This window comes from Ammospiza caudacuta, chromosome 8, assembly GCF_027887145.1.
Source record: "Ammospiza caudacuta isolate bAmmCau1 chromosome 8, bAmmCau1.pri, whole genome shotgun sequence".
Classification (NCBI taxonomy): Eukaryota; Metazoa; Chordata; class Aves; order Passeriformes; family Passerellidae; genus Ammospiza; species Ammospiza caudacuta.
In genome coordinates, this window is record NC_080600.1 from 28,505,833 (window position 1) to 28,533,735 (window position 27,903).

Below are 27,903 nucleotides of genomic sequence, written 5' to 3' on the forward strand. Positions count from 1 at the left end.
TCCAGGACTTTGCTGGGGGTCTGGGGAGATTAATGGCAGACAAGATGGCTGGCTTGGCAAAAATCAGCACCCCGGGGTTTGAACTTCCCCAGGGTGGGCACCCAGAGCACTATAAATAGCACATGAAGCCAGAGGAGCAGAGGAGTGGCCCTGGTTTACCAGCACTTTCATACCATGGCTTTCAAGTGGTTCCCCTGCCTCTTCCCCATGAGCCAGTGGCACATCTGGGCCTCCAGTGCTGTGCCACGTGCTCTGCGGCCGCCGGGGCTGGTGCCACGTGCCAGCCCTGGGGCAGCCCTGCCTTTGCCAGCCCTGTAATTGATTCCTGCTCTCCTGCATGGGTGGAGGCTGCAGATGTGTACCCTGGTAGGAGGCAGTGGGCTGTGGGCACCAACTGCAGGAGCCAGCCTGGGCAGAGTGAGGAGCAGCCCAGTCCTCGCCTTGGCTCTGATGTCGACTTGAAGAATTGCCTTTTGAGCTTCCAGGTGTTTGAAGAGGTCTCTGCCAACCTTAGTTCCTGGAGGCAGGGCATTTGAGGGAACCCTGTAACCCACTTTGGGGCTGCTGGAGGAGCTGGGGTACTATTTGAGATGATGGCAGCTGATGGCAGTGCAGGGTGGGTCTGTAGAGGTCCCTGTTATTCCCCCTGAGCCTGCAGAAAGACCTGGCCAAGGTGATGGCAGGGGATTAAGTTGGGGAGGATTTTGTAGCCTGGCACCATATAGAAGACAATATATTTGAGCATGTTATTGTGAATAAGGTTGAAGATAGATCAATTTTTAGACTGGAGAGTGATGGTGTTCCAGGAGAGAGGGACTGCAAACAGATGAGATCTTACATGAGCACAGGGCAGCTGGAATCAGATGTCCTTGCTACCTTGTTTTCCGGTGCTGCTGATGACAGCTAGTGCTAAATGGAAGAAAACTCCTAGAAAAATAGGCATGAAAATTGTGAGGCTTTTAAAAAACACTGTATTTAGTCAAAGGGCATGGTTTTGCTGTCTGGAGATGGCAAGGGGTGGGTGAACCCTTCTGAGCAAGGCAGGCATGAATGGAGAGAGTGAGGTGATGAGTGGGCAGGGGGCTGGAAAAAGAAGCAGTTGTCAGAGCTGAGGAAGTCTTTGCTCCTCATTGCCCGAGGGGAAGTGGTGAAGCTCTGAGCATCTCCCAAAACAGGCTGGGATCCCCACCCTTGGAAGTGAGCAACTTGGGCTGCAGTGCCTGAACCTGGCAGGACAGAGATGGAAGAGGCTGCAGCAACAAGGGGAAATTTGCCTGCCCAGGTGGAGTGGCACAGCATGAGGCAGGCTTGGGGCCACAGCTCCCTGCTCCCCCAGCCCTCTGTGCCCCCCAAGGGAGCACCACAGGGACCCCGTTCCTCTCTCCAAGGGCGGAAAGGGCGAAGGTGCCCTGACAGAGTGTTTTATTCGCAGCAGGTGCCTGAAATCCAACCGTGGTGGTGCAGTAATCCCTCCCCTCACCTGGAGATGAACCCAGCTTGAGAGCATGGCTGTGCAGGGTCAGGCCCTGCCGGTGTTGGGGTTGCCCTGCCACAAGCAGAGCGTGTCCCTGGCAGCCTGACGGGCTGGTCCTGCCGCGAGAGACAGGCGCGTAATGCCTGATTTCACAGCACTGGCATGCTCTGTTTGCTTGTGGCAATGATCTCTCCTGCCCTGTCCAACTCCAGCCCTTGGCCAGACCCCAAGTGCAGCTCTGTCAGCTGGGATTAGGTACAAGATTTGGGCTAAAATGTCTTTGCTCTTGGCTGGAGCAATGACAGAGGGGGGAAAGGTCAGCCTGCCATCTCTGGAGATGGAGTCCCTGCCCTGCCACCAACCCAGGTGTGGCATTCCCCAGAACTGCCTTCAGCCCTCACAGCCAGCACTGGGGCTTTGCAAGCCCCACACAAAAGAGGAGGAGGAGGAAGGCAGAGATTCCCCCATCTCTCTGATGCTGAGGTTGACCATGAGATGGGCATAGGTCCCTGGGCTGTCTGGAACAAACCAAGAGAAGGAGAGAGGAACAGGAGTGGTTCATACAGAGTCTCCCATTTGCTGTGTGCTCCCAAAGTGCTCCTTGCTGTGTCCAGCTTGTTCCAGCAAAGCCTTGTCTGAGAGTAGGATGTGTGCAGCAGCAGCCCCCTGCCCTCAATGCCTCCAAGAAGAGGACTGGGGGTAGCTTGGCAGCAGATAAGCAGTGATGCCCTGTGGGATGGCTGGCAGCAGAGCAGGATCTGTGACACCCTGGCAAACTCCAGCCTTGGACTTACAGGAGCACTCTATCTGTGTCTCCCTACTGCACAGTGCTGACTCCAAGCCAAGGTTCCTTATCACCTCACGGCGAGGTGCGCAGCCCTGAGCAGCCCTCCGTGTCCCTGCAATCTCACCCTCTCTCAAAGTGCTGCTTCCTGCTTGTCTTGCTGGACCCTGGCTTTGTTGGCTGAGCTTGCTTAGCTTTGACAAAGTTTATAGTCCTGGAATGCAGAATGGCTGCTGGCCTCCCTCCAGCCTAAACATCCCCACCCCAGCGTGCGACAGGCGCTGATAAGGGGCAGTGCCACAGCAGGCAGGTATCTCGTGCCCAGCCCGCGACCTCTCGGCCACACGGCCTTGAAGGATGTCACGGCTGTCATCTGTCACACGCGCATGTGTGTGTGAGCACACGAGCTTCTCCCATCCCCAAGAAATGTTCTCCACATCCCTGGCTTTCTCTCCAGGCCAAACCCACATGCACGTTGCCCGAAACCGACTCCGAACAGACTCCTTTGATGAGCAGGGCTTAAATATATATTTGGCATTCCAGCGGCAGCGTGCCGAGCGTGGCCAAGGGTGTGAAAGTGTTTGCTTGACAAACTCTGGGGGCTCTCACCTCTCTGCTGGCTCTGGGGATTTGCAGGAGAGAAATATCAAGGAATTTTTCACCTCTCTGTTTTGTTTTGTGTTTTTATTTTGTTTTCCTTCTGCGAGTGCATTTTTAGCTCTGGTGAAAAGTGCCTGATTGACAGTCATAGAGACTGAGTCCCCTCTCTTTGGGACAGCAGGAGCAAACACGGGAGAGGAAACAGCCCTGAGAACCTTGCACTGAATGTGGGGGCTCCCATCTCCTTTCCACTGTGCCTGTCCCCTCCATGAGTCCAGGGCTGTCAGGAACCGATTTGGGTACCAGCAGGATGGAGATGCCCCACATCCTCGGAGTCCCAGGCTGTGGTCTTCTCAGAGCTGGCTCTTTTGCAAAGACCCTCTCTCTGCTGAGGGCAGTGGGTTCCAGTCACCACTCATCTGGCCTCAGAGAGCTCCAGCACCACACTGTGGGGACACCCGTGCCCATTGCTCCACCGAGGATGTCCCAGCAATGTCCCCCCATGCTGTGGCACCAGCCTGGGGTACGTGCTGCTCTCAGGCACCTTTGAGGTTGCAGAGGGTTTGTCACCTTGTGCCTCTGGGTGGGGAGATGGGGCAAGTGGAGCAGAAGAGTGTCTCCATGGGCAAGTTGCAGATGGACAGGCTGGTTGCTTGCAGCCTCCTGAAATGATGCATGAGGGGTGCTGGGGGCAAGAAGTCAAAACCCTGAGCTTCACTTGTCACTCAGCTCCTTCTGGGCTTCAGCCTGTGATGGGGCAGGAAAGGCAGCTCCATCACCAATTTCCATGCGACACGGGATCCATGGAGGGGCTGGGATGTGCAGAGCAGACCAATGTGCAGAGCTGGAACCCTGGGCTTGGATGTGAGCCCGGACATGTATCCTGCATGGGGAGGAGGAGGAGGAAGGCAAATCTTCCTCATTAGTCCAGCCACTGCATCCCGCACCTATGGAAAATGGGGAGGGGAGCCCTGGGCAGTGGATTTGGTTTCAGGGCCCATGTCTGCAATGCCTGCCAGGGTAGCCTGAGAACCTGGCTGACTCCTGGGGAGGGGGCTGAGGGGGCTGCACCTGTGTGTTCCCAGCTGTCCCCAGTGTAATCCTTTATGAAAGAGAACCCTCTGCCCTGCTGCGTCCCCACTGTCAGGTCACAGTGCTGCCTGACCCTAAATCACCTGCCACTCCCCGCCTGATGGATCACCATGGAAAAAGGGGTGCTGCCCCCACACCAGCAGAGGAGAAGGGTCTGGGGTCTGTGGGGCAGAGGTCCAGACTCTGGAGGCTGCAGAGCAGGGGTTAGGATGCTGGTAGTCTGTGGGGAGAGTCTCGGTGCCCAGCGACTGCAGGGCAGAGGTTGGTACCATTTTGCAGAGGGATTGGGCTGCTGTGAATTACAGCTGCTGAGAAGGGGATATGGAGGGATTGTGGAGCAGGGTTTGGGATCTTGGGGGGCCATGAGTTTGGGGGCAAGCTGTGTCCCTGGGGTAAAGGCAGGCTTGGCTTGGGCTCCTCGAGGTTCCCTTCCTGGCCCACTGAAGAATCGCTGGCTTGTCTGAAGGATCATTGACCTGTGGATTTCCTGGGCAGCAAGTCCCTTTCATGTGGCCGCTTGCAAACTCTCATGACATCACCACGGGCAGCTCCTCCTGGAGACAAACCCAGTGCTTTTTAGGGTTTTGCCTTCCCCCCTCCCCAGGCTGTGTGTTTTGGCCAGGGGGGACCCGGCGAATCACGTCCAAGAGCAGCCACTCTGGCAGGGAGATGGTGCACAGGGCTGGGGGGCAGGGAGAGGGCAGAGTGTCCCCCCCCTACTGAATAAACATGGGCTGGCCAGTGATGGAGGGGGCTTTTCCAGCCTGGACCACACCCCGGGGGGCTATTTTTGCCATGAATGAAAGGGCTGTGTGCTCACAGGGCAGGCTGGCCTCCTGCCGCCGCTGCTGTGCATGGAGAGCTCTCCTGACACTCAATCCTGCTGCCTGGCCGGGGACCAACATCTGCACTGAGCACAGCTGGGCACTGCCCCTGGGACACCTGGGCACCTGGCACAGCTGGGCACTGCCTGGAGGGACACCTGGCACAGCTGGCACTGCCCGTGGGACATCTGGGCACCTGGTACCAACTGGGCACAGCCTGGGGTGACACCAGCAGGCTGCTATGCCTGGGAAGCACGGTCTGTCACAGGGCAGAGGGAAGTGATGGTGACTCAGTGGCTGTGCCAGCAGCAGTGCCAGGGCTGCTGGGGCATGTTGGACCCAACCCTGGTGGGGCCATGTGCCTGGGGACGTGCCTGAGGCAGCTCAGTAAGCCCTGCTGCCCCCCTGCCCCACACAGAAACGCTTCCTGCTGCAGTTTCGGGTCACAATGGGGCAGCATCCCCAGGGGCTGCCCCTGTGGCTGCACCTGTGCTTGGGAGGAACTGCAAAGCCACAAGGGTGGAGCAGCTGCCTCCTGCTCAACCTTGGTCCCAAACACACCCAGATTCTCCCTAAAAGCCCCTAATCCCACCTGGCTCAGCACCAGCTTCCTCTCTGGGCCCTGTTAGCTCAGCTAATCCCCTGTGTGCCAGGTTTAGGGATGTACTGGGTGCAGTATTTCCATGGCTGCTCCCCTGTCATCCCCAGATTTTGTTTCTCAAGGATTATGAGGGCTGCTTTGCCAGTTCCCAGCTCTGACCCACACTCCAGCTGCCTCTGCCAGCCCCAGTGCCCCACAGGTCCCAGGGGACCCATGAGTGCTTGTGCCCATGAATGAGTGGCCTGTCCTGGCTGGGTGGAGCCGAGGTGCTGGATCCCACCCATCACTGTTCCTTATCACCACACAGCATCCTTGTGATTCACCAGGTGTGGCTCCCTTTCCATCATCCCACTTTGCAGGAAGTTTCCTGGCCAGCCCCCCATGAGCTCTGTGCAAGAATAACAAGCTGGGATGAGCTGGCTGGCCTTCCTGAGCAACCCTACAATAACAGAGCAGCGCAGTGTGTCCAGCTTTCCTGGGCAGACAATAATAAACCCGCATGAGCTGGCACACTTTGCGGAGGAACCCTACGATAATAAGCCGGGATGATGTGTCCATACTCACCCAGTCAGCCTAAAATAACAGGGCAGTGTGAGCCACCCAACTTCCTCACAGATAAGTGGGGTCTCTGAGCTGTCACTCTGGGAGAGGAGGCATGCTGGGCGCCAGGTTTCCATGTCTTCTGCTCTTGACCCTGGAGGAGGCAGCCTGTGTCAGTGATGGGTCAGGCTGGTGGAGGGGAAGGCCATAGGTACTATCAGCCTGTGACTCTGCCTTCTTGGAGGCAAATCCTCACTTAGTCCTGGCATGCTGGGACCTGCTACACTTCAGGGCATTCTCCTTGTCCATCTCCCTTGCCAAACTGGCACCCGGTGCCAGTTTCCCCAAAGGCTCTCCTGCTGTTACCTCATGGGCTGCTGGACAGGAGGATAAACACTCATGGTCAGGCTGGAGCTGGGAGTGCCACTAGCAGCTGCCACCAGACCCTGCACAACAAGGCCCAGCATCTTCCAGCACTGCCCAGGTGGGAAGGCAATGCTAGTGCTGGGCACAGCTCTTTTTCAGGGAGTTTGTTGGCACTTGGGCAGGGGGAGGGCTTGGATGCCCATGGGTTTGCTTGGCAGCATGGCAGGAGGGCCTCTTTCCAAATGGATTTGGGTAAGGCCTGCCCACTGGGGCTGGAACCACTCACCTCCCCCAGGGTCTGTGCCAAGCCCCAGACTGCTCCCGCTGGGTTGGTGCTCACATGACTGGGGAGGAGATGCTGCAACCTCCTGCCCTACCTGTGCTCTGCCGCTGGCCCTCCTTTCCCTGGATTTATCCCTGTGGGTGCAGCAGTGAGATGGCAGGGCAGAGCATCCCTCCCTCTCTCCATGGGGATCCAGCATCCTCCCCGGCGTGGCGGCGGCACAATGCAGAGCCCCCGCTGCACCACGCCCTCGCTCAGTGTCTGCGAGAAAGGCTGTAACCCAAGCCACAGGAACAGCACAAGGGGAAAAGAAAAGGGTATTGAGCGGCGGGGCTGCTGCGGTCGCGGGGCAGCATAGACTGCTGGTTGTTAAGCGAGTGGCTCGCTTGCAAAGGCTGCCTTGATGAAGTGTGAGACAGCACTTACGGAGGGACGCGGGCAGGCATTCTCGCTCCATCTTCCGCTCACAGTGCCGCTCTTTATGTGCCTGACATTTGCTCGCTGGAAAGGCCCCTGAAGTCAGGGGGAAAGGAAAACATTGCAGGCAGCAGGGCCAGAACGGTGCTGGGAGGAGTGCTGTGCCGTGCCGTGCCGTGCTGGGCCGGGCTGGGCTGGGCTGGGCTGGGCCGGGCTGGGATGCTCCTCTGTCCCGGCCCCACCACCCGCTCTTCCCCGGGGTGACCCCTTCACCTCTCAGCAGCTCTCCGGCTGCCTTCCCCAGCCGGCACCGCCACTTCCTCCAGGTGTGCTCAGCCTGGCTGCCTGCCTGCCTGTGCAGCCCTGGCCATCCTGCCCCTGCCTGCTCCAGGGCGGGCTGGCAGCGCCGCCAGCTCTGCTGCTGCTGCTGCTGCTGCTGGTGCTCCTGTTGCTGCTGCTGCTCCTGCTTGTCCCCTGGAAGTGTATGACGGGGGATGGAGACAATGACAGAGTGAGCTCAGAGCTGGTCCTTTAGCCTCCTGCTTCTGGGGCATGCAGTGTCCCAGCAACTGCTGCAGGCTTGGGGGTTGCAAGTAAATCTAAGGGCCAGAGGAGCTGGGAAAGGGCATCAGCGGTCAGGGTACAGCACCTTGGGGTGCCTGGAGGTGGCTTTGTCCCCAGGGAGAAGGTCACTGCCCCATAAGGAAGCTGGGGCAGGAAACTGGGCTGATGTGGCCTGCTTCATCCCAGGGAATAAGCACTCCCTTTCCCTGCCCTTGATACCGGCTGGAAGGGGACAGTTCAACCCTCTCTATCTATGTTCTTGCAGACAGATCCTCTGCTGCTGGCAGAGGATGGGTGAGCATCTATCTGGATTCCAGAGGGGGCCTCTCCCTAGCCTGACATTGGCATAAGCATGGGCAGAGATGCCCAGCACAGATCCAGCAAGCCATTCCAGCCTCATTCCCAGGAGCATGCACAAAGCCTGTGGCAGGGTAGAGTGCCAAGGGCAGCCTGTGAATGTGCCAGCCACGGAGCCCTTCCCCTGCCCACCATGGACTGCCACAGCAGCACCAGCCTTCATCCATGCCAGTGTGTCAGGGCCGTGCCTGGTGCCAGAGAGCCACTCTGCCATTCCTGGTCTGTCACTCCACCACGCCGCTTCCATGGAGCCTACTGGTGGGGGCAGCCTGGGGAAGCCATCCTCCCCCTTGGCACATGCCCCTTGGCTCCAGCCCCGGCAGGAATTATTAAGTGTGCCCCTGTGGAGCATGTGCTGAGGCTGGCCACGGGAATGTGGGCAGATCTGACATACAAGCCACAGCAGCCAGGCTATAATTTCCAAACAGGCCCCATTCGCTCTGTTTTCCAGTTAAAAATATATTAAAAAATAGGAATGTGGGATTTGTAGTGAAGAATGTTGGTAACCGCTTCGAATGTCTGGTGTGATAATGAAAGGGTCAGTCCCCAGCTTTGAGCGTGACCGATTTAGACTCTGGTGCTTGGCAGTGCTGCAGGGGCCCAGCATGATCCAGCCTGCCTGCAAACCCATCCTGGGCCAGGCAAAGGTGATGCTTCTGTGCTCAAGGCATGGTGCTGGGCAATGTGCCCCTTCTGCTCATACTGTCAAGAGACCATCCAAATTGCTGTCCCTTTTGGCCCCTTGAGACAGGAGTCTAGGCAGGGGGTGGGGAAATGCAGAATGCCTTGGAGATAGATTTTGTACCCTGCTGCATCTCTGTACTGGGGTGCAGCCCCATAGCTGCCCACTGGGTTGGGGGTCACTGAGTGGGGCTGCAGCCCAGCTCCCCCTGAGCAGCCCAGCTCCCCCTGAGCTGCCCCTCCACACTGTGGGCTTGCTCTCAGTGTGATGCCAGGCACCTGCCCCCCTTTGGTGGGCACACTGCTCCCCCTTCTCCCCCAGCTCGCAGTTCAGGCTGTGCTGTGGAGTCTCCCGCAGCCTTGAGTCCCTCCTGATACTGGGGCAGCCCACTTGGCCTTGTGGCCAGGTAGTCATAACAGGCCCGACAAGCCATGCCAGCTGCCGAGGCATCGCTCCCTGGTGCCTGGGGAGTGGCGTGGAGTAGCCCAGCCAGCACTCCCCCGGCTGCCAGCTCTGCTCTGTGCCTCCCCGGACCTCAGACATCATGTTTATCCTGGAGATGGGTAATCAGGGAAAAACAAGTCACCAGAGGCCAGGGCTGATGTTGCAGTGGGGCCAAGCTGTCTGCAGCAGGCTTCAGCTTCGGAATGGAGCAGCGGGGCAAGGAGGAAGGGGAAAACCACCTGTAGCCAGGGCTTGTCCCCCCCACCCAGCCCTTTGGGGGACACTTCGTTGTCCCTCTCAGCCTTCAGGGCCATCAGGTGGCCGGTGGCTGGCACAGCATGCTCTGCTCCCTGCTGAGTCATAGCTGTGCAGGGAAATGCTTCCAGCTCTGGTTATAACCCATTTCCCTCCGGGGCTGTGAAGCGCAGCCTCCCAGTCCCGCCGCGGGCCAGCTCCGGCCACCCCATGGCCCTGAGCCCGCGGGCTGCAGCCGCCGGGAAGGGCAGCGGCAGGAAGTGGCTGCTGACTCCCAAATTCCACCCTGGGCCTGCTGGAGCTGAGCCCTTCCCGCAGGCGTGGGCAGCAGGTGCCCTGCACCTGCAGACCCCTGTGCCACCCCGGATGCCCAATGCCCCTGGTGGCGCTGGGCACTCTGCTTCCAGTGCCTCCCCACGGTGCCACATCAGTGAGGGGCTGTGTGCAGCTCTTGGGGACACTGGGTGGCTGCAAGGATGGTTTGCCCCATCCCCAGGGACATCTGGGCAGCTCAGCTGGGGCTGAGCACTGAGTGAGCAGCTGCCCTGCCCAGATCCTTACTTGAATGCTGTGAAGTGGAGCAGCCTGGGCAGCCCTGGGGCTTGGGGCACATGCCAGATGCCCTCCTGAGTGGGTTGGAGCAGAGGGGATTGGACAGCACCCTGCACCTGCAGGCACAGCCTGCCCCATTGCCCTGGCATTGCCCAGCCCCGTTGGTGGCAGGCAGAGGGGACGAGCACCCCGAGCACTGGCACCCAGGGCTGGCTGACTCTGCAGAGGACTCTCCTGCCCTCCTGGGGCACTGACCCACGCAGTGCTATCTAGTACACTTTGCTCACTTCACTGCCATTCCTGGCTTTCCTGGGAGCTGCTGTTTGCTTTTCTCTGAATTATGACTCCAGCTTGTGCCTTTGATCTGGGCTGTGTTGGCCACCCGTGACCAGGCCCTCTTCTGCCTTTGAAGTGCACTCACCTTCCCAGCCTTGGATGCTGCTTTTGCAGCCTTGGGTGCAGCCCTGGCTCTGGGGTGAGACACGCAGGGCAAGAGCATCCTTGGGGTGCCCGAGGTGCTCAGCATCCCTCCTTCCCTCTGGGACCTTGTGATGAGCCAGCACAGCTAACAGCTGGGAGGCTGGGCACTGAGGCATTGAGAGCTGTGCTGGCCCAGTACCAAGCAGTCCCAGGGATGCAGGTGGGATGCTGGTGGGTTGCTGGCAGCAGAGCATCGCTCCCTCCAGTGGCAGTGGGCAGGGACAGAGGAGGTGACCTGCATAGCAGCTGGTCAAAAAGCAGATGCCAGTGCATTTCCTGCTGCCAAAGGGTTTTCATGCCTGTGACTCCAGCAGAAGAGATGAGACCTGCATGGAAAGTGTCTGTCTGGGCAGCAGCCAACCCATCCTGGCATCAGCCCTATCCTGCCACCCAGTCTGGCAGGGAGCAGTGAGGAGGGCTCAGCCTACCTATCTGCCCCTGGGAAGCTGGGGTCAGGCTTTGGACTCTGGCCTTGAGTGGGTCTGAGCGTCCCCATCCCCTCCCCACTTTCCTGGCCAGAGAGGATCCTACCTTATCTGTTACACTTTGTTCTCCTGCTGTCTGGGCGTGGAGCAGGGCAGAGATTAGTGTGTTCAGACCTTTGGCACACACACACACACACACACAGGCACACAATCAGCCATGTGTGCACCCACAGCCATGCTTGTGTGCACACTACTGCACACACAGTCCCTGTGCACGTCATCATGGCACACTCACCTGCACTTGTAGGCCCACGCTGTGCCCCACACCCTCTCCCAGCACTCCCTCCAGGGCACATACCCGTTTCCCTTTCCCTGTGCATGTTTGTTTGAGCACTGTGAGCTATGCTATGTTCCCAGTGGAGTGTGGCACTTCCCCAGCCTGCCAAGATCTCTCATGTGCATCAGCACAGCCCAGCAGGAAAGGTGGCATCCTGCTGGCAAGGGGTGCAGGCAGGAGGAGGGAGGCTTCCCAGAAATAAAAGTGCATGCAGGCAGGCAGGAGCTGTTCTGGCAGACTGGAAGCAAACCTGGGCATCCCTCATCTCACTGTCACATCATTTTCACTTTCTGTGGGGCCAGCAGAGATGCCTTGTGCTGGAGGCTGTGGTGGCAGGCAGAGGCTACCTGTTCCTACCTCTTATTAGCTCATGTCCCTGCCCAAGGTTCACTGTCCATACTCACAGGCTGCAGCCCATGCTGCTCCAGGCAGGGCAGCCACGGCCCTTCCAGAGCCATCTTATCTCCAGCATTTCATGGATGACCCAAAAGCCTCTGCACAAGGCATCTGAATGGGAAGAGCAGGTGTGTGGAGGGGTGCACGTGTGTGTGTCTGTATGTCTGTGTGTCTGTCTGTCTGTGTATGTGCAGAACTGGGAGCAGCCACATCCCACCCAGTGCCAGAGCTGCCTGTTCCCACAAACTCTGCTGCTGCACTGCTGGGGTGAAACAGATGTAGCCTGACAGGCAGAGGGGGGCACAGCCCCTCTGTGCCCCACAGCATCCCTGTGGCAGGGTGATCTGCAGGTGATTTCCTGGCAGTGATGGTGTCTGTGCTTTCTCCCGCAGACCCTGCCCCGGATCTGCAGTGCAGGAGAAGGGCAGGCGTTTGCCTCTACTCTGCAGCAGCTCTACACTGCAGTGACACAGCAGGAGCTCAGGCAGGCTCGGAAACGCCATTGCTCTGGTGAGGAGCTCCCTGGCTGTGGATGGGGGCATGTGGTGCAGCTGTCCCCTCGACTGCTGAGCCCCATATCCTGGGGTAAGGGAAGTGTGGTCCCGCCAACAGCTCACCCCATGCAACAGTGTTCCCCTTGCTCTCCGCCATGGCCTAGGCTCCCAATCCAAGCACAGCTCCTGGAGTGGGTTTGGGTAATGCCCCATGCTCCCTTATCTCAATCCCAAATTGCATCTTTTTCTGGAACCAGAGGATGACGTGGATACAGCACCCACTGCAGAAACCATGAAGCACCCCCATTCACCTGCTGCATCCCAGGAGGATGAAACAACATCTTCCAGCGAGAGAACCTCGGTGAGTGCAGCTCTAGAAATTCTCTCTGTACCAAAGGCAAGGGGCCCACATCTCCTTTCCCTCCTCTCATCCAAGCACTGTGCCCATCCAGGATGGGCTAGGAGTCTCAGCTTGGTTCCTAGCCCATTCTACCCCATCCATCCTGAGTGTGTGATTGCACATGTGTGTATATTTTGCCCTCCCATGACACAGATGTCAGGAATGTCACTGCTTGCACACTTGCACACATCCTGCATGACTCCCCAAAGTGGAACTGACACTGCCTCCTCTTTGTTTCCAGCCAGCCTCCTCTCCAGCTCAGAAGCCCCGGCTGCCTGCAGCCAAGACCAAGCCAAAGAAGGCAAAAGGGCTCTTCAGCTGAAAGATTGCTGCCATAACTGATGAGGTCTCTGCTTCCCCCAGCATCCAAGAGAGGCAGTGCAGACAACCCATGCATTGACTGCTCTTCTCTGCATCTCCTCACGGGCCCTGCCCAGGTCATGGTCCCCTCCCATGATGTCTCCAGTTGGGGAGATGGAGCTCCTTTCTTCAACAGTGTTTCAGGAAGCAGCTTTTCTAACTCTTCCCTGGTGCAGAGTTTGCCCAGGCTTCCTCTCATGGCAGAACCACTGCTGGACCTGAGAGAAGTGGGAGGGATGCTGCCAGTGGGTGTGGGGCAGCTGGGGCTCTGGCAGAGCTGTGGGGTTTGGCTGCTCTTGAGTGGGTTTTCAATAAAGGGCTGTGTCTGGGTGAGATTCCCTCTCCTGCTCTGTCCCACCAGGCCTGTAGTGTCTAGGAAGGGATGTAGCCTTTGGTGCTACTGGGTCCCCCTCAGGCCAGTTCTGATGTCCCAGGTGCTTCAGTGACTCTGGACAGTGAGGTGAGGGCAGCTCATTGCTGTGGCACAGCACATAGCTCCCAGCCGTGCTCACCCTGAGCAGCAGTGTGTGTTTTGGGGTGTGCACCAGAGGATGCCCAGATCATGGGGACACAGCTGAGGGGGCTGGACCCATGTTCTTGTCCCATACCAGGATACACACCCTGTGTGCTGGTGCTGGCAAAGGCCCTGATAGGCTGAGGGACACCCTGCATTTACAGGCACCTCCACCACAGTTATTGGGCAGGTGATACTGGCTTGACCCTTGCTTTGGCCTCCAAGGAGCAAGAGACAACCAGAACACTGACACACTGAATGCTGGGAGCAGCCCTGGAGCAGGTTGCAGATGCTCCCTGGACACAAAACACCACTTCCATCCCTTCACACTCCATCCATCCATCCATCCATCCATCCATCCATCCATCCATCCATCCATCCATTCCTGCTCTCCTCTTCCAGCCCCTGGGTCCATATGCTTCCTTCAGGACTGGGACCCCCTTCCTGTGCCCAGCTCAGGTCTGAAAGCAGCAGGCAGGGAGCCAGGCAGCAGGCAGGCTACAGGCAGGGGTGCTGCCCTCCTGGACAGGGACCCATGCCCCCAGCTGCCCTGCTCCCTGGGGCTGGGCCAGCTGCAGTCATGCTGCCTGCTCTCCTGGGCAGCAAGGGGGAAACAAAAACATCCGGAGCAGTCCCTGTGTCTGTGGAGGGGAATGAAAGGGCCTTTGCTGGGCCACAGCCCACCAGTCCCAGTGCAACCAGTGGCTTTTTATATTTCCTTTCTGAGGGAGCAGCATGCAGGGCAGGGTGGGTGGGTGGTGGGAAGGGAAATCCATGGGATGGGGAGCTCGTGCCGACTGCCGTAGCTTATGTATCCTGCATTTTCCCATCTGCAAACATCTTATCTTGGCAGCTTTGAGCCTGCCTGCTAGGCACTTGCCCCCAGGGAGGGTCCTGCTGAAGGGTAGGACCAGGGCAGCAGGAGCTTAGCAGCTCAGCAGTTTCCTGTATCTTCTGTCACCTGGTTGTCCCTGGTGCAAGCCCTGCTCCATCCATATGCACTCCATCTCTGGTGCAGGAGCTGCTCTGTTGTGAGCCTCATCCCTCAGCTCTGTGCTGGCTCTGGGGTTTGTGTTCCCCCATATTCAGGAGGAGTGCTTATCACCCCAGGGAGGGCACCTGGTTTGTCTACCCCTTTGGGTCTGAGGAGACATCACAGGGAGAGGTAGGGCTGAAACAATCCCGACCTGGCTGTGCCAGTGGCTGGTGGACTCTGTAGAGGAGGAGTGGGTGGTGATGCACCAGTGGGTGGTGCATCCCTGGGTCATTCCTGTGAATTCCTGTGAATTCCTGTGTCTCTGCTTCGCCCTGGGGTGCTCAGCTCAGGGGAGCCAGTCCCAGAGATGCTGCAGAGAGGTTGCTCATGAGCCCTGTCCTGCTGCAAAGTCTGTGGAGTTTCCAGCAGCCCTAAAGACCTGCTGCAGGGACAGATCTTGTTACATTCACCTCTCTCCCAAGGCAAGGGGAGGTGGGGATGCGGAAGCATGGATGGGGAGTAAATAAAAGCAGCAGAGGGAAGACAGTAGGAAAAAGAGCTTTGCCAATGTCCCCCAGGGAACCGCAGGGACCCTGGCCCTCAGGGCTCCAGCATGGGGCCACTGGTTGTTGCCAGCGCAGGGGAATGTCACTACACATTGTCCCATGCTGTCCTGCTGGGGTCTCCTTCACTGTCCCCACCCCCTCCTCCCTGGAGCCAGCTGGATTTGAGCTCCCGACACACATTAAAGGCCACAAGTTCGGCCTCGGCTTCCATAAATTTGATTCCATAAATATTAGTTTTCGCAGGGTTTAATGAAGCCGTTATGCTGGGCACGGCCCAGCACCCCGACCCGTGCCCTTAATAAGGGCTCTGTGGCCTCGATTAAAGGGACCTTTCAATCGCTGTCAAGTATTTTTAGAAAAGGAAAAGAAAAAAAAAAAAAAAAGAGAGAGAGAGAGAGGGAGAGAGAGAGAGAAGAAGACGACCAAGGCAGCGAATAGGGAGAGGAAAATCCCAAACCCGTGCAGTGCAAAAATAGAGAAATAGCACCACCTAGACTGCCCGGCTCGGCTCCGCCGCCCGTGCCTGCTCCCTGCGCAGCGCCCAGCTCCGGGCAGCCCTGGGAGCCCAGCGAGGGGCGGGTGGGATGCTGCGCTGCTGCCAGGCAGGGACAGCGCAGTGCCGTGCTGGAGACAGCCGAAGGGCAGGGGAAAGAGGCACTGGTGCTCTCTCGGAATGCAGGCAGGAGCAGTGTGTCCTGGCGTCCAGGCCAGAAGTGCCTGAGAGGGGCCAAGTGCTGAGGGAAATGCCATGTGAACAGATGCTGCATCTCTCCCACTGCAGCAGCAAAGGTCCCTTCCCATCAGTTGCCCAAGCAGGACTCCCCCTCCCCAGGCAAAGTTTCCCCCTTTAACACTGGTTATCCCAACCCTGTCTCAGCCTCCAGCTGCCTCCCCGCACACCCAGCTTGGGTCCCCTGTTGTGCCTGGTGTCCCTGTCCCACTCAGCCCTGTGTGCCCCAAAGGCTTCGCCTGGCAGGAGAACTGGCTGACGTTGGGAATGCTGCATGGAGAGGTGATGAACTCTGCACCCAGGCACAGGGCACTGCCACTGCCTGCTGTGGCCAGAACCAGTGCACAGTGCCACGGGCAGGAGTTGCTGTCACCAGCAAACCCAGCTCCCTGTCTTCCAGCCTGGGCCTCCATGGGACATGAATGCTGTCACCAGCAAGGGCAGGGCTAGGCTGCTACTGTGAGCCTGGAGCTGCTGGGAGGGGGACTGCGGCTTGTGATATGCACACTGCGTGCTGGCAGGCTGCAGAGGTTATTGGGAGGTCTGGGTTGGTGACATTGGCATTCACAGGCAGCTTCTCCCTGGGGAAGTGCTGCAGCCTCTAGATGCAGTGCTATCCCAGATCATCCTGCTTCACAGGCTTGTTGGAAGCTAGGCTCTTTTTGTTGGGAGTACAAACCACCCTGGAGGAGCCTGTGAATCTAGTCTAGAGTCCATAGGGTCTAATTTTCCTGTGCTAGAGTTGTGTCCCTTCTGCATCCCTGAGAAGCCAAGGGCAAGGATGGAGAATTGTGCTGTGGTGCGTTCCCTCTGCTTTCTCTGCTGATGCCCTTAGGATGCTCCACTGGAAGGATCAGCCAAAGAAGTGTAGAAGTGGGGTGGCCTGGGGCTGCTGGTCAGACTCCCCAGCTCCATCATGTGCAGGGACAGTGGGACAGCTGTATCTCACCATCCTGCTCAGTGGCAGGTCTTCACAGAGGCCTTGGGCACTGCTTCTGGGTGTGCAGTGTGAAAACTGGTACAAAAACCTGATGGACTGTGGCTACTGAGTATGAAAACCTGATGGAGACCCCTCTGGCCAGCTGCACTTTGCCTGCAGCTCCTGCAAAGGGAATGGTCTGCTGGGGGCATGAGATAGCATCATCCCAAGTCTGTGGCTGATGCTGTCTTCCCAGCCTGCATCCCTCTTGCCCAGGTTGCCTGTTCCTGCTGAGAGCAGCAAAGCCTGCAGCCACAGCTGGATGTCTGTCTGGGCTATTCCAGCCTGGCCACGGTGTATCCCTGTGAGTGAGCCGTGCCCTGCGCTCACAGAAGAGCTGGTGAGGGAACATCCCTGGGAGAGCCTGTGTGTGTGTGGGCATCCCAGGCACTGCCTCACCTGGGAAGATCCCAGGGAACCAGAGGGTGCTCAAGCGGACCCGTCATGGACCCCTCCCCGGCACACAGCTGGGGGAGAACCGGGGGGGGCCCTTCAATCCCTCGCTCCTGAAATCAGGGTGTTATATTTACTTTCCCCTTTTGGCAGCTAGAAGGGGAAGCCCATCCCAGCCCCTCATTGTTGTCTCAGCGAGTTAATCAGATGCCATAATCCTGTTGTGGAAATATCGGGCCTCCCTGGAAACAATGGGGAGCGAGAATATTGTGGTTAAATTTCAACCAGCTGCCTCCCTGCTCTGTTTGATCCCCGCCCGCAGGCCCGGGCCCCTGGCGAGCAGGCGGCGCGGCGGGGGCCGGAGCCCCGGGGGTGCCACCCCGCGCCCACTCCGCCGCACGGGAGCCCCGCCGTTCGCCCCGCCGAGGGGGCCGAGGGTGCGCGGCGGCCCGGGCGCACCTTGGGGCGACGGCGGGGCTGCCCCGGGGGGCAGGTGGCGGCGGGCACCCCCGCTGGGGTGGGCTGCGGGGCTCGGCAGGGGGGAGGAGGCTGCGGGCGGCCCGGGGCAGGTTCCACGGGGAGGAGGCGAGAGAGGGAGGGCGCTGGGAGGCTGGGACACGGGCAGGGTGCGGTCCTGGCGGTTCCCGGTCCCGGATCTCTTCAATTTCCCCTCTCACTCCTGCCCAGGGAGCCGAGGCAGCGGCGGCTCCGGCTCCGGCTCCAGCCTTGCCGCGCTGACCGCCGAGGCGCAAACCGCGGAGGACTCCGGCAGCGCCGAGCCCCGCGCCCCGCAAGCGGCCGCTCGCCTGCCAAAACAAACGGCCCTTCGCTATTTATTGCCGCCGCCGGGCCACGGCAGCTCAGAGCGGGCCGACGCCAGCTCGCCGCACCGGGCAGCCGGAGCGCACCCGCGCCGGGCAGCCGCCGCGCCCCGCCGCCGCCGCCGGCACCGGCACCTGCCCGCCGGCTGCGCGCCGCATGGGGAGCCCCGGGCCGGGCGGCGGGAGCGGCGGCCGAGCTTAGTGGGACCCGGAGCCAGCGGTGCCCCGGGCCGCCCCGGGGCCGCCGGGCGCGCCATGAAGCCGGCGCGGCTGCTGCTGCTGCTGAGCGGGTGCGCGCTGCTGCTGGCGCCGGCCGTGCGCGGCTGCGGGCCGGGCAGGGTGGTGGGCAGCCGCCGCCGCCCGCCCCGCAAGCTCATCCCGCTCGCCTACAAGCAGTTCAGCCCCAACGTCCCCGAGAAGACGCTGGGGGCGAGCGGCCGCTACGAGGGCAAGATCGCGCGTAACTCGGAGCGCTTCAAGGAGCTGACGCCCAACTACAACCCCGACATCATCTTCAAGGACGAGGAGAACACTGGCGCCGACCGGCTCATGACCCAGGTACGGCACCGCTGCCGCCCGGTTCTACCCCCGCGCCGGGCATCTGCGGGCACCGGGGCCGCCTCAGAGCGCCCCGCCACCCGCTCTCCGGGGACCGTGTGGGCCCCGCGCTGCGGCTTCCCCGTCCTGCCCCGGGCATCCCGGTGCCGGCTTCGGGCTGCCGGCGTGCGGAGAGTGCATCTCCCTTCGTCGGGCGCTCTGTCCCTTCGGCTGCGCTGTGCGCGACGGACAGCACGCTGCGCCTTGGGACGGCAGCACCCTGCTCCCGGAACCGGCAGCACCTTGTCTCCCGAGGTGCCAGCACCCTGCCCCGCTGCTCCTCGGAGCCTGTGGCACCCGTGGCTTGCTGCACGCTGCCCCTCAGCTCTCGTCCCACTGGTCCCCAGGCTGGCATGACCCTGCACTCCAAGCTGGCAGCTGTGCCCCTGAGCTGTGCCAGACTGCCCCCGATCCGGCAGCATCCTCCCACATCCCCTCCATCCGGCAGGGCTGTGCTGCGCTGTTCCCTGGTCAGGCAGCACCCCGGCCCATGCAGCCATCCTGCCCCTCTACCCTGCCTCCCCACTGGCAGGGCAGGCAGCCTGCCTTTGGATCCCAGGGACAGACCAGAGCCTCGTGTGCTGCTGCGTCCAGGAGTGCCCTTGCTGACCTTGTCCCCACTCTGACACTGAAAGCCTCAGTGCTCCCCTTCCTGCATGTCTCATGTGGGATGGTGCAGGGTGCTCAGGGGGAGCTGCTTGCTGTGCTCAGGGCTGGGGACAACCTGTTACTGCCAATGCCTTGTTGCAGTCAGCTCCCAAGTACCCAGGGCTGGCAGGAAGGATGGGGGGGTGGATGACACAGACGACAGCAGAGGAGGGGGGTTGATGCTGGACGAAGGTTACTCTGTGTTTTAATATTGCCAGGAGAATGCCTGAGGGTTTCAGGAATGCAGATAAGGAGCCGCACGGCCTTGCTAAGAAACCTGGCTACCAGCCTCAGCAGGGTCACAGCCTGAACGAGCTCCTGGGGGAAGCAGAGGGGAGCTGGGCTGCCCTTCTGCCCACTGCACCCCCGGTCAGGGGCTGGCAGGTGGGTGAACGTGAGGGACTGTGATGGTGGGCACTGAGCAAGGCCCTGGCCATAGTGTCTGACCAAGGTGTTCATAACATTGGGAGGAGAAGCGTCTTGGGTGCTGGCTTGACAGCTCTGCAGCCCCGTGTGCCCTGAGAGCAGGTTCCTCAGGTCAGGGACCATAGTCCAGGTTGGTTTTCAGGCTGGGGACTGTAGCAGAGGGAGCGGGATTCCCTGCAAGGCAGCAAGCTTGGGGAGTTGCACAGGTTGTGGTTGCTGGTGCCTGGAGCCCTGGGGCTGGGCTGTAACCTGCCTCCCCTGGGGAACAGCTTCAGGGATATTTGAGGAAGCAGTGAGCTCCTCTGGTCCATACATCGGGGAAGTGGATGACATCATTGCAGGCAGGAGAATGCTTCTTGCTGTGTTTTCTCCTGAGAGTGCTCCCTCCACCTTCTGTAACCCAGCCAGTGTCCCTCAGCACACCTGGGAGAGGGAGATCTCCGTGTGCCAGCCTAACATTTCATGCTGTACCACTGCCATGTTGGCAGAGCACCCAGAAGCATCTTGGTCTTCCTGGGCTGCACAAATGAGGGTTCTTACTCCAGTAGGGTCCCTGACCACCACACATCCATGCACAGATGGGTACCACAGTGCTTTGGGCAGCTCTGCAAGGAATTGTTCCTCTTGCTATGGAGGTGGCATGATTTCTGGTAACTTGCTGCCATCTCACAGCCCTCTGGGATTTTCCTGTGGGCCCTGGCTGGGGGAGATCCCCCAGATACGGGAACTCTAGCTCTGGCACCAAGTCCTGTGTTGCTATGGGTTGGGAAAGGCCATTGACCCAACTCCTTGTCCCTTCCCCCAGAGCACTGGCTTTTACTGCTGTTGACTCACTTCAAACCTGTTTTCTTTCCCCAAGTCCAAGGGTCTGGGTGTCCCAGGCAGCCGGAAGATGTCGCCTGCTTAGAGGAGTGGGTAGTGCTGCTCTCTGCCCGCCTTTCCTTTATCGTTTCATCTTCCTCAAGAATTCCAGTGTGTTTGCTCTCACTGGTCCCACTCGGAGGTGCTGAGATAAGGCTGGAGGCAAAGCCTGCCTCACCTCTCCCCAGCAGCCTGGCCCAGGAATGCCGTGGGTCCCCTGCCCCCATGGAGTCCCAAACCCAGCCTCTCCCCACCCCAACCACCATCCCTTGCAGCCACTGCTTGTCCAACTGACCATGGAGACCATCCTTGCAGTGGTGAGGAATCTCTCATGAAGACCTTGGGGTAGGACTTTTGGCTTCCTTTGAGGGGAACCTCCCTTCAGGAGGAGATGCTAGTAAGACCCCTCTTCTCCTGACCAGGCTCTGGGAATGGGGGTAGCTGTGGCCAAGCACACTCCATTCACAACACCTCTGCTGAGACTGTGGTCACACCTGAGTGTCTTTCATACCTCCCCTGAGATGACCCTGGGGTCCCTGCTGACTGCCCCCCATCTTGGAGCTCTGTCCTGCTGCCTTCCCTAAAGCAGTTTGGCTTGCCCCACAGGGCATTGTCCCATCCCTGGGACACAAAAAGGGAGATGCAGAGGTTGGACAGAAGGTGGGTAGAACTTCTTTGCTCAGCCCAGCCCAACATCCCCATGATCTTCACCATGAGGTGCATGGGACAGCAGAGCCACCATGTGAGCTGGGGGTGCCTGGTCATCTGCACTGCTACAGGGACAAGCTGTGCCCTCCCTGCCATCACCATCAAACACAGAGCCCGTGGACAGCCCATGTTTATGAATTTTCTGGTCCCTGCCTACCTGTTCGTACCAGCAGCAGAGCCCCTGGGCAGGCACTGCCCATCCCTGCAGCTCGTGTTTGCTCCCTGACCACTGCTGGCTGCTCCTTACCCACCGCTGTCCATCCCTGTCTTTTGTTGTCTTCTCTCTGCCGCCTGTGCCTGCTCCCTGCCCATCCTCACCTGCTCAGCCCTGCCTGTCACTCCTTGCTCCCTGATTATTTTCCCTCATCCCTGTTTCCTCCTCACAGTGGCTTCTTCCCTGCCGATCCATGGTTGTTCCTGGTCCGCTGGTGCCCTGCTCTCCATTCCCCCCGTTGGTACCCGCTTCCTCGCCGCCCCGCCTGTGCCTGCCCGGTTCCCGTCCATCGGTCCCCGCTCCCCGCGGTCCCCGCCGGTCCCCTCCGCGCTCTGACACCTGCTGGCCACCGATGGCACCGGCAGAGCGGGGACAGGGCGCTCCTGACGCTGTCCCTGCCTGGGGGAAAGGCTGGCACAGTCTCGTTGTTTTTGTGCGCGCAGGGTGCCCCTGCAGGACACAAAACATGGCAGAGAGGGCCGGAGGGGTGCCCAGAGAGGGGTGCTGGCAGGGTAGTGCCAAGGGAATGCCTGGAGTGATGGCTGGGGGATGCAGGGTGGCTCCGGGGATTCCCTCCTCATTTCCAGTGCTGAATTCCCTTTTTGCGGGGTCCCAGTGGGGCCAGGGACCTTGGGAACAGCTTGTCACATGTGCCAAGTGGCACCACGGTGGTGCTGGACGGGGACAAAAGTCACTCTCCTCCCTATTCCTCCTCCCCTCACCTAGCAAACTGTTTGTCCAGCACCTTCCTGGCTTATCTCCCCACGCCCAGAGAGCTGTGGGATGACGGCAGGCCTCATGTGGGGCAAAGGCCTGCCTGGCACTGCCCTTCCCTGGGCCTGGACCCTGCCAAGGGAGAGCAGGGTTCCTCAGGAGCAGCAGCGCCCACCTTCCTGGGACAGGAGCAGGTGCTTGGGGACAGGGTGAGGACCTACATTTTCAGCAGCCCCTGTGTTGGGGCATTTCTGAGCCTGGGGATGTAGCCAGCATCAGGTTTTAAAGCCCTGGCTCATGCTTGCTGTAACTGTCTCAAGACCCAAGGCATGCTATGGTGGGGAGCTCCAGTTCTGAGCTGGGCATCATGCAGAAACGTCCCCAGCAGTGGCTGTGTTTTAAGCTGCTGTCCAGTCATTTCATTTAATGCTTCCCAGGACTGGCTTTGTGCCTGACCATGAATGCTCTGTCCTCTGCCCTGATTTTATGGGGCACCTTGTTTCCTGGGGAATGGCAGTGAGAGGAGCCCTGGAGGCAGAGCTCTCCCACCCAGCAAGCACTGGGTGGTGACAATGGGACTCCTGATCCAGCTGGCTGCCTCAGAGCCAGCTGTACCTGTATGTGTGAACCTCAGCCTTTGGAGCCGGTGTAAAAACACCCCAGTCTCACTTGTGTCTTTTAAATTGCCTTAAGTTTTACACAGTTTCACTTGGTGTGATTCTCAGGGTGTGCTGTGCAGGAGTTTGATCCTATGGGTCCCTTCCAACTCAATTCTATGATTCTTCAGGACCTCACAGAATCTCCTTTCTGGGCTGCACAGCCCTAGTCCATTCATCTGGTTTTATGTAGAACCTCCCATATTCCTTTTCGTACACCTTTTCTATTTCTCCTCCATCCCTTTAGCAAGGGACCAGAAGCTGGGGCTGTACTTCTGCAAGTCAAGCACAAAGAGTTTTGATCTCTCCCTGACCTTCAGCTGTGGCTGGGGGATGTGGGGCAGGGCAGGGTAAGGCTGGGAGGACTGTGAAACAGGCATTTGGGGCTGGCATCCCTCTGCTTGCTGGGGAGGACTGCCATGGGTACCTACTTGCATGTGTGACCTCTGTGGCCACGAGGTCTGGGGCCTTTAAGATCTGCTGCTCTTCCTCAGCCCAAGATTTTCAGCCCTAGTGCTGCAGAGAGGTGAAGGGGGCTTCACTCCACATTCTTTCTGTCCCAGCACAACAGAGGTCTTGGGCAGGTTTGGCACTTCCCATAGGAGCAGAGGCTGGCTAATGCCATGGGGCTGCCTAGTGTTGTGTCCTTGTTACACAGACTTGAGCAGCCACACCAAGCAGAGCTGTGTTCAAAACAGGGCAGGTTGTTTAATTTGTGCCTGGAGACAGCCCTAGGGTACCTGGGACCCCCTCCCAGGCAGCAGCAGGATTGAAGCTCCTGTATCCTCTTCGTGTCAGATGGGAACTGCTGGGGTGCAGTTAGCACGGGGCAGCAGAGCAGAGAGGGTGTTTCAGCCCAGCCCAGGCTGTGTTGCCCAACAGGCTCTCAAATGAGCCTGGGATGGGAAGAGAGGGAGGAGAAGGGTGCCCTGTTGGGTGCACTCTCCTCTGCCCAGCAGTGGGGTGTTAGGCTCTGCAGGGAGTTTGGAGAGCGTGGGGTAGACAAGGCCCCTCATGTTCTTAGATCTTCCTGTGCTAGACAAGCCCAGGGAGGATTAATGGAGGCACGGTGGGATGCAGCCTGCCAAGCAGGCAGCTAATTCCTCCCTCCAGAAAGCTTTTACTGACTCTGTCCCTCTGCCCCACAGCGCTGCAAGGACCGCCTGAACTCGCTGGCCATCTCTGTCATGAATCAGTGGCCAGGGGTGAAGCTGAGAGTGACCGAGGGCTGGGATGAGGACGGGCACCACTCGGAAGAGTCGCTGCATTACGAGGGCCGGGCTGTGGACATCACAACCTCGGACAGGGACCGCAACAAGTACGGCATGTTGGCTCGCCTGGCCGTGGAGGCTGGCTTCGACTGGGTCTACTACGAGTCCAAGGCACACATCCACTGCTCTGTCAAGTCAGGTAAGTGTGGGCTGGGGGCAGTGAGCGGAGCTGGGGGCCAGATCCCCTCTTGCAGCATACTGGGGAACATGGGGAGCCTGGCTGGCTGGGTGGGGTGCTCCTGCAGGGGGTGCCAGCTTTTGCATCCTGGTTTCCCTATCTGGGGCAGACAGTCAGGTGGAGAGTGAGTCACACACCTGTGGCCAGCCAGTACAATGGGGCAAATTCCCCATCTGGCTCCCATAGACCTACATCTTGACCCACCCGCTCTACCCTCTTCCTTTTCTCACCCCACATCCCTTTCTCCCCCAGCCTGACCCCCAGTATGTCCATCGCCCCTGTCTCCCTTGCCTCTGCCCTTGCAAGTCCCTTAGTGCCCATGCCCAGCCTCATCCAGCCCTGTCCCTCTCCACTGCTGGCTGCTTTTGAGCTCCTGCTGTCACAGCAGCATCTGTCCATCCCTGCCTAGCCAGGGAGGGGGTCAGGGCCATCCAGACAGGGAGAGGCCAGGGTACCCTGGGCTCGGCTCTTGGCTGTGCAGCACCATCTGCAGAGGGGAGCAGAGCTGGGTGGTGCTTTCAGGGCTGCTGCCGTCGCTGCTGGTGTTTGCTTCCTCCTGCGCGGTGCGCTGCAGCGGGGGCGGCAGAGTGGAGGACGGGGCGGGAGCTGCTCCCAGGCCCTGCCCGTGGTGCGGAGGGGATTGCGTGGGCTGCACGCCCCCCGTGAGGAGCAGCCGTGCCCGGGCTGGGCTCCGCGCTGGCTGCCGGCTGCAGAGGGCAGCAGTGCCCCGCGCTCGGCTCCGGCCGCCGGGAGGGGCCGCGCTGTGTCCGCGCTGCGGCAGCCGGGGAGGCTCTGCCCGGGCCTGGGCACGGAGCGAGCCCTGGCGGTTGCCGGCACCCGCACCCCGAGCGGCAGGGCCGTGCCCGCACACGGAGCCCTGGTACAGCCGTGCCCGCACAGCCGTGCCCGCACACCGTGCGCGGCGGTGCCGGGTGCCTGTGCCGCCCCGCGCCTCTCGTCCCCGGGCTCGGCTCAGCTGCCACGGCACTGTGCCTGTCCTACCGCCCTAGCCCGCAGCCAGCGGCTCGACAGCCCCAGACGGCAGCCCGGCCCCCCGCGCTGACCCGCTCCCCGTGCTGATGCCAGGACGGGCACCAGGCCGGCCGGCGATGGAAGCGGGGCCGCCGCGCCGCACAGAGGGAGCCGTGCACCCCCGGAGAAGAGGGACAAAACGTGGCCGGAGGACCAGGACTCCCGTGCCCCCGGGCACCCTGTGGGGCTGGCAGCAGGAGTGGGGCCAGGCTCCGAAGCAACGACCATGATCTCACAGCTATGAGGCTGGCCAGAGGAGTGGGGCTGTGCCCCTGGAGAAAGACAGAGGCTTTTGAATGCTCCCCTTGGACCAACTGAAGAGGGATGCCCTAACCCAAGCAGCAGACTGGGGCCCTGAGGCCCTGAAGGGCTTCTAGAAGCTGGTTATATTCCCCTCACTCTGCAGCAGCTCCTCAGGGCTCTGGGTGACCCCTATTTTTCCCCAAGGCCATGGGCAACCCAAGAGTGTGTGGTGGAGGCTGTGGGATACACACCCTGATCCCCTCAGAACTGTGTACAGAGGGCAGCCGGGCTGCTCCTGCCTCTTAGTAAATGGCTTTTATTTTTGTATGGATGGCCACATGGCCTGTTGTATGTATTGTGTCTCCTTGGGTCCTTGCCTCCACCCACCGAGCACTCCATGCCCAGCACCTATGCCATCCACTTCTGCCAGGCACCCCTCTCACCCTCCTGCTCTGCTGCCTGCCAGGGGATGCAGGGTGCAGGATTTGGGACCTGGCCTCCGGGGCAAGGACAGGGCAGACACTGCACCTCTTCTGAGCAATAAAAGGATTCTGTCCCAGAGATGGATGCCTCTCTTCATGGGCTTGGGGGCTGGGATTTGGCTCTGCCCAAACCTGGGGAGTGATGGGGGCAGTGCCATCTGGGAGGGCACATTCAGGGATTAGATGAGAGAGCTGGGAGAGGGCCCTGAGAGGTGGCTTAGAGCTCAAGGATGGAGCTGTGCAGAGCTAGGAGCAGGACCCTGAGGTGAGATGCCACTGGCAGAGGGTGGGAGGACACATCATATAGACACTAACTTGGGAGTTGCTGGGACTTGGGGGAACACTGCTGCTGGTATAGCTAACCACCATTCCTTGGGAAGCCAGGGCTCCCCTGCTAAGTGCCAGAATGAGCCCCTGGTGACACTTCATGTGGGGAGGGCCAGGAGCCTTGTGCCACCATCCCAAGAGACAAGCCCAGAGAGTTTGGGTCCTTTACCCTGTGGCAATCCCTAGGGAAGCCCTGTGCAGGAGGCTGGTAGCTTTTGCACGATGATGGCCACAGGTTGTGACCTCTCCCTACAGCCCAGAGAAGCAGGAGCTGGCTGGCATCAGTGGTGCAGGGGTGAGCAGCTGGGAGAAGGGAGCAGGACTGCCGCAGGGGCTGGAGGGCGCTGCAGTGCTGGGAAAGGGCGCTGCATCCTGCACTGCTCCTCGCAGCATCCTCCCAAGCAGGGCCCAGGAGCAGCTCTGCAGGGAACAGGGATAATGTGGGGGTATGCAGGGTGAGACCAGGCACTCTGCTCCTCAGCCTACCATCCTCTCAGGGCCCTGCCTCTGCTTTTTCAAGCTTCAGGTGCCCCCTGGCAGTGTTTTGCACATTTCAGGCTGTGGTTGTGTCCCATTCCCCCTGCCTGTTTTGGGGCTTGGCTCTGTACAGCAAGCTCAATGCCCTGGGACCATGCTGGAGTCCCCAGGTGCCACCTCAAGTGACGTGGTGGCTGGGGAATGAAGTGCCATGGGGACATTGGTGGCTGGGGGTGTGCAGGGGACAAGCTCACATTGGTGATGCGTGGGTGGGCAAAGCTGGGCAGACCGGGAAGGTGTCTGTGCCCAGTGGAAACGTGGTGGTGAGGGTTTGGCTGATGGGTAACCCTGGTGTCTCTCTCTCCTGCGCAGAGCACTCAGCCGCTGCCAAGACGGGGGGCTGCTTTCCCGGGTGGGCCCTGGCGACGCTGGAGGACGGTGCCCAGACGCCTCTGTGGGCACTGCGCCCGGGCCAGCGAGTGCTGGCGATGGACGGGGCAGGCAGGCCCACCTACAGTGACTTCTTGGCTTTCCTGGACAAGGAGCCCCGTGCCCTCACCACCTTCCACGTCATCGAGACCCAGGAGCCGCCGCGGCGCCTGGTGCTGACGCCCACCCACCTGCTCTTCGTGGCGGAGAACGCCTCGGCGCCCGCCGCCCGCTTCCGCCCCATCTTTGCCAGCCGCGTGCGGCCGGGACACTTCGTGCTGGTGGCGGCTGGGGGGGGCAGCCTGCAGCCCGCTCAGGTGGTGCGGGTGCGGCACCGCAGGGACGTGGGAGCCTACGCCCCGCTGACGCGCCACGGGACGCTGGTGGTGGACGGCGTGGTGGCCTCGTGCTTCGCTCTGGTGCAGGAGCAGCAGCTGGCGCAGCTGGCCTTCTGGCCGCTCCGGCTCTACCACAGCCTGCTGGGGTGGCCAGGGGAGCAGGGGGATGGTGTGCACTGGTACTCAGGGCTGCTCTACCGCCTGGGCAGGCTGCTCCTGCCCCCTGACAGCTTCCACCCACTGGGGATATCCCAGGCGGAGAGCTGAGGGTGCACCACAGCCCCAGCCAGCACAGCTGGCGGAGGTGGTGGCTGCAGGGTGACTCACTGGGGGCCAGCACCCCCTCCCAAAGCTGGGTCCCCGTGGGGAGCTGCCTCCAGCCCTGCCTGCTTGGGGTACAGCCACCTCCTGGCTGGGGGGCACCGAAGCTCCATGGTGTGCCTCCTCCATGCTGACCACCCCCTCCTCACCCCTGTTCCTGGGGACAGGAGGGAGGCATGAAGGGTTTCCCCCGGGACAGGAGCTGCCCCCGGCTGGATCCACATGCTGCTATGTGTGTGTGTGTGCAATGTGTGTGTGCGTGTGCCGAATTAGCT

At 60.3% G+C, this 27,903-nt stretch overlaps 2 protein-coding genes across 2 annotated transcripts in view; both read left to right on the forward strand.

The window, feature by feature from the left end:
* The window catches only part of NHEJ1 (non-homologous end joining factor 1), a 41,645-nt gene extending 28,854 nt beyond the window's left edge, over positions 1-12,791 (forward strand). The window contains exons 6-8 of the mRNA XM_058809913.1: positions 11,866-11,983; positions 12,225-12,328; positions 12,609-12,791. Of these exons, the coding sequence (XP_058665896.1) occupies positions 11,866-11,983; positions 12,225-12,328; positions 12,609-12,689 (303 nt within the window). The 3' untranslated portion in view covers positions 12,690-12,791. The remainder of the gene's footprint in view (positions 1-11,865; positions 11,984-12,224; positions 12,329-12,608) is intronic.
* Positions 12,792-17,961: 5,170 nt separating this feature from the next.
* On the forward strand, positions 17,962-27,574 carry IHH (Indian hedgehog signaling molecule). Its single transcript, XM_058809841.1, has 3 exons — positions 17,962-18,264; positions 23,679-23,940; positions 26,913-27,574. Exons 1-3 carry the CDS (start codon positions 17,962-17,964, stop codon positions 27,572-27,574), a joined length of 1,227 nt encoding a protein of 408 aa, XP_058665824.1.
* The last annotated feature ends 329 nt before the right edge of the window (positions 27,575-27,903 follow it).

Excerpts from the sequence above, each read along its gene's own strand:
- IHH (XM_058809841.1), top strand. The coding sequence starts at position 17,962 with ATGAAGCCGGCGCGGCTGCTGCTGCTGCTGAGCGGGTGCGCGCTGCTG. Across the intron at positions 18,265-23,678 it reads CCGACCGGCTCATGACCCAG|CGCTGCAAGGACCGCCTGAA; the intron begins GTACGGCACCGC and ends TCTGCCCCACAG. Across the intron at positions 23,941-26,912 it reads CCACTGCTCTGTCAAGTCAG|AGCACTCAGCCGCTGCCAAG; the intron begins GTAAGTGTGGGC and ends TCTCCTGCGCAG.